General features: G+C 38.4%; 1 protein-coding gene across 1 annotated transcript; it reads right to left on the reverse strand.

Annotated features, from left to right (window-relative positions):
• Positions 1-1,730: 1,730 nt before the first annotated feature.
• On the reverse strand, positions 1,731-2,684 carry LOC102425991 (olfactory receptor 52R1). The gene has a single exon (XM_006094597.3). It carries the CDS (start codon positions 2,673-2,675, stop codon positions 1,731-1,733), a length of 945 nt encoding a protein of 314 aa, XP_006094659.1. The 5' UTR covers positions 2,676-2,684.
• Positions 2,685-6,000: the final 3,316 nt, after the last annotated feature.

The following is a 6,000-nucleotide window of genomic DNA, read 5'->3' on the forward strand; positions in this document are numbered from 1 at the left end:
TACATAGGCATTAAATGTTTCTGAACTCATCAAACTATGTATTAAAATATTTTCATTTTATTATCTCAAGTTATTCAATTTTACAAAGAAAAAAGGGGGAGACTCACAATCATTCATTGATTTGCTGATAAGGGAGTAAAGATCCCTTACAACTCTAAATTTCGGAAGTATGAAAATGATCCTGCAGAATACTCATTAATTTGGGGGGGCACTTTAGGCTCCAATAGCTATTTCTTTTGGGAGAAGCAAACATATTACTGATTCCTTTATCTGATGTTTGTTTTAGTAATATAAAAGCCTGAATTTTAGAACCTTCTTTACTATTGATTTTGACAGGAGAGTGATAAATGAAGATAAAAACACAAATGTAAGGGTTGTAACCAATATGTTACCTTTTTTGAGGTGATGGTATTAAGGGTGTATAAAATTGTCCAAACATATCAAAATGTATGTACGTATTAAATATATGCAACTTTTTGCATGTTAAGTATACTTCAATAAAGTTGGAAAAAATAAAAGAACATAGTTTTCTAAAATAGCTTAAAGTTTTAATTTTAAAGGAAATTGAATATTTATAAATATCATTACAATTTCTAGTGACTTTTTCACTACTTTTAACCACATGAGAGAATCTCCTTCCTCAGTCTTTTCCCAAACTTCTTCATTATGATAACCATTGTCATCAGGAAATCAGCAAATTTGGTAAAGAGACCAACTCAGAATACCTAATCCTAATTGTTAGCAGTCTCAAGAACTTGTGATTTTGGAAAATTTGCATCTAGATTTTCAAGTTTTACTGAAACTTAATCTATTCCAGAGTCCCTCATCCTTGCAGATTGCCCACTCCACTCCCCTAGACTTTGGCACTTAATTAATCTCTTTTGTACACTTTTGTTGTTTCAATTACTTTTTCATACTAAAATTAAAGTTCCTCAACTGAGGATAATTTTTAAAAAATACATAAATGAGCAAAAATAATTAAAATACCACAAATCTTATTACTCTGAGTAGCTGTTATTAGCATTTGGATGTATTTCAAGAATCTTTTTCTTTGCACATGTATTCCTTTTTTTTTAGTATTGGCATCAGCCTTATGGACATTTGTTCTTTTTCCCCCCTTTAATATTATACCTTGACCATTTTTCACACACTTAGACACAATTTGCAAATATAATAGTTAAATGACACATGATATTCAATTGCTCATTGCATTATCTGGTTCCTTATAGATTAATATTGGAATGTTTTCTGATTCTGTTTTTATAAATAATAAATATATACACATCTTTGTACTGTTTTCTACCATTCTATTTATATAAAGAGATTCCAATATAGGGAAAATTCATGTACTTTTAACTGTTTTGATGGAAATTTTATACTCTTTTTAAAACAAGGTATACCAACTTAGTGTTCTACAAACAATGTAAAAATAATTTTTACTTTAGTGGTCTATGGAAGATAATATACTTTTCAAAATCTTCACTCATTTTGGAGATTTGTACTGTTTTCTTGTGATGATGAACATAGGTCAACTCAGCACTTCTCAGAGAAGTCTCATTCTGGGGATGCTGAAAATTGTCTCCTTTTGCCTCTGGAAGGTTGCCGACCTCTCGGCCAGTGGTTCAGAGAAATGACTTAGTGATGAGATATGACGGCCTGGCAAACTTTCTGCATTTAAGTCCCCAGAGCAGTGGGGTGATTGGGGTGGCTGTAATGCTGTGCACTTGGGCTCAGGGGTCTTTTCCACAACATCCTTGAATAACCCTGTCCCTGATTTGTTTGGTTCTAACTCCATAGATGATGGGATTGAGCATGGGAGGCACCAGTAGATAGAGATTAGCCAACATGACATGCACCACTCGGGGCACACGGTGTCCAAAGCGATGGGTGAGGAAAGTAAAGAGGGCTGGGATGTAAAAAGCCAAGATGACACAGACATGGGAAGCACATGTACCAAAAGCCTTGAGTCGGGCTTCACCAGCGGGCAACCCCAGCACAGTCCTCAAGATCATCACATAGGATATGCTGATGACTATCATGTCAAAGCCAACCACCGAGAAGGCCACGAAGAGCCCATATGCACGATTTACTCTGGTATCAGCACACACCAACTTCAACACAGCCATGTGCTCACAGTATGACTGAGGAATGATCTGGCTGGGGCAGAAGGGCATTCTGGAAACCATAAAGCAGAAGGGGCTCACCCACAGCAGCCCTCTCATCATCACGACTGCCCCCAGTTTACCCACTGCAGAGGGGGTCAGGATACTAGAGTGACGAAGTGGGAAGCAGATAGCCACATAACGGTCCAAGGCCATTGCCATGAGCACCCCAGACTCCACGGAAGAAAAGGCATGGATGAAGAACACCTGGATGAGGCAGGCATGGTATTCAATCTCATGAGCATGAAACCAGAGAATAGCCAGCATTTTAGGTTGGGTGGAGGAGGAGAGGACCAGATCAGTGACAGCCAGCATGGCCAGAAAGAGGTACATAGGCTCATGCAGGGTGTGGTCAGTTCGAATTATGTGAAGAATAGTGATGTTGCCAACTACAGCCACCACATACATGGCACAAAATAGAAAGGCAATCCAAAAGTGGGAATTCTCGAGTCCTGGGATGCCAAGCAGGATGAAGGACATGGGATGAGAAGAGCTGTTTCCTGAAGCCGACATCACAGGATGGTTAAGTTCTCCATTGGGAAGGTAATCTACTCTCTGCAGGTGATAATCAAATAAGTCAAGTAAATTATTATTTATAATCTTTTGGAAGGAGCAATTGAATAATAGGGCAATAGCATTTAAGGATAAGCTAGAATAATTTCAACTACTTTAATAAATAAAAATTTATAACATAAAGTGATGCTACTCTTGATTCTTTATTCATATTTATGCCATTCAAAATGGGTCAGAACATACTAGCTGTAAGTGTAACTTTTTGATAAGAACATTTTTTTTGAAAGTAGAATCTACTAAGGGAAGACTATATTGACAAATAATGTCATAGTAATTCTCACCCTTTTATTCTTTAGACCTAACAACTGATTTGGTTAACCTTTCCCCTAGGCTAGTAGTTGGCAAACTCATTAGTCAACAGAGCCAAATATCAACAGTACAACTATTGAAATTTCTTTTGAGAGCCAAATTTTTAAAACTTAAACTATATAGGTAGGTACATTGTTATTAACTTAATTAGGGTACTCCTAAGGCTTAGGAAGAGCCACACTCAAGGGGCCAAAGAGCCACATGTGGCTCGTGAGCCGCATTTTGCCGACCACGGCCCTAGGCCCTTTTTTATCCCTTTGTTTAAGCTGCTTGCATAACTTCCAGGGTGGAAAGCCAGCTGAGAAATGCAATAAATTAGTGCCTTGTACATGACTCCACATCCTTGCTTTTGGTCATACACTGTCTTTGCTAGATAATGATTGATTAGAATACTCACCCTGGTGGAATAAAGTAGAGATTGTTGCTCTCTTATGACAAAGGCATATATGAAAGTTAGTCACAAAATTATATACTGAATTATAGACAGATCTGCATTTGAACCCAGAATCTCTGCCACATCACTGGAGTGGCTCTAGAATATGCCCCAAGTTGGTCTTCTGGGTATGGGCTGCTTTTTCTAAGAAAGCATTTTTATTAGTTTCTGCCTATGAGCTTCAAAGGAGAACTCAACTGTTCTACATAATTTTGGGGGGAGTAGTGACTCTTCTCAGCCAGGATTCAGCTACTCACAGTGTGCAGTCTCTTTCACAAGCCAGTACTTACTCCAGACTCTCCAACGGCCTTCCCACAGACCAGAGCTCTCCCATAGAGATGCTTCTCAGCTTTCTCATTCCATTGACTCAGATTTTCTGCTCTAAGATTGTCCTTCTTGGGTGAACAACAAAGCAGTAGAGCTGACCTAGGACCCGAGTCTGATGTGGAACATGAGGGCCCTTGACAGGTAGTTCTCTTTCCTCTCTGTGCTTTCTGCTGCTATCCCATGGAATCAGCAATTCCCTTATCATTTTTTTCCTCTCAGACTTATAAACTCCACATGTAGAGTTAAGGCTATAAGTCATGGAGAGTGAACATGGAGTTAACAATGTTCGATCATTTTTGTGCAGTGCCTGAGGTTTTCAATAGTGTTTCTGTGGAGAAGACAGGTTATCTGGGTTAAGGGATGGAAATGTACATTCCCTAAAGGAAGAGTATCATACTTTCCCTTTTTGCCCAGCATTCTTTCCCCTCTTCCCTGATTTTAAATATTTCCTCCCTCCCTACCCTCTATGGGCTAGAACGCGTGTGAGCATAGTGCATATTAGACGATGAAATTGTCATCTTTTTCAAGCATTCTAGCTAGGGTGATCACACAATGAACTTCAGACTCAATTTATCTTTTCCCCAAAATATAATCTAAATTGTGGGAACTTGGCATGGCTTTTGTTTCAGGAAATATGGTTATTAGAATTATATTCTCACATTGATGGAGCTCCTCTTTCATCTGCGAGTATGGGTTTCATCCAGCTTCGGTCCCCACTGGCTCTGTGGGGCCTCAATTACTGCACTCATAATGTAGAAATAGTTATGTCCATTAGTACAATGGTGTTGCTCAAGCCTAAATGGATGAAAGATATAATGGGCTGAGATCTTGCTAAGAAATAGCTTCAGGGATATTTAGATTCTGTTTTCTCATGTTGGGGTATCTAAAACTACAGCATAGAACAGCAATGCTGGAGCAGGGTGAGGTTCAGGTCCAGCCTCCTTTGTGCAGGGATTGCATATGGAGGTGGTCTTTCTATTCTTCTGGAGTTTCCCTGAAAGACAGGTCGAGCAGTGAGTCTTCTCGGAAGGAAGCTCAGCAATCATGGATCTCTTGACTGGGAGCCCCCAGTGAGTCAGGCTATTCTTCACAGAACACATCTTGCCTTCCAGCATCTTGGAGCCCCTGTGAGTCCTACTTCTCTCTGGGAGGGGCAGAGATAACTGGGGTACGGGAAACAACTCACCTTGAGCTCTGTTTTATCTCTGACCAAGCTTCGCATGACCATGAGCAGCTCTAACTGGCTCCTGGGATTCAGTCATTAGCAGAGACCTCAGATGAGGGCCTATTTAAAGGTCTATTGAAGTCTGGCCTTTCCCTTCCCCAAGCATTAGTTCTCCTCCTCCTGAGCCCCACTGCCTCATGCATTGGCTTCCTCTGAGACTAGAGACTAAAGCTGGAAGCATTAACCCCTAACTTTCCCCTCTCCTCTGTGTACACAAGTACAAAAGCAGGGGATTTAATGCATGTGGCAGAGGGTGCGTTGTTGAGATTACACAAATGTGAGTTTATCTGTATGAAGGTAATTGTTGTTAGTCAGAGTATGTACACTTATAAGTGAAGGAATATTTTGTTCAATGTGAAAGTGTATTGATATGTCATGTGGCCTTGTGTTTATGGAAGAATAGATCAATACATTATTGAAAGAATGATAGAGATCAGAAATAACTCCAAACATAATTAACTGATTTTCAGCAGAGATATGAATGCAATTCAGTGATGGAAAAATGTCTTTATGGTACTAGAAGAACTGGATATCTGCATGAAAAAACAAAATGAACCTAAACTTCTATTACTTTAATATTAAAAAATCTTAATTTGAAATGTAATATAAACCTACTTTTAAAAGTTAAAACTGTAAGGATTCTAAAAGAAGAAAAATATGATAATATTATCATAAGCTTGAGGAAAGCAAACATTTCTTAGGAGGACATAAAAGACATTAGCCATAAAAGAAAAAAAATAACATTAAAGTTCATTTTAAAGAGTCTACTTCAAATGATTCCATTATAAATATGAAAAGGTAAGCCACAGATAGAGAAAATAGTTATAATGCTGTACCTGAAAAAATAAAAACTTACAATGATAGAAAGATGAACAAGTCACTAAATTTTTAAGCAAATGATTTAAACAGTTACTACTTCACAAGGGAGGTAAAGGAATGGATTTACATATATATATGCATATGAAGAGGTG

The sequence above is a fragment of the Myotis lucifugus genome, unplaced genomic scaffold, assembly GCF_000147115.1.
Source record: "Myotis lucifugus unplaced genomic scaffold, Myoluc2.0 scaffold_138, whole genome shotgun sequence".
Classification (NCBI taxonomy): domain Eukaryota; kingdom Metazoa; phylum Chordata; class Mammalia; order Chiroptera; family Vespertilionidae; genus Myotis; species Myotis lucifugus.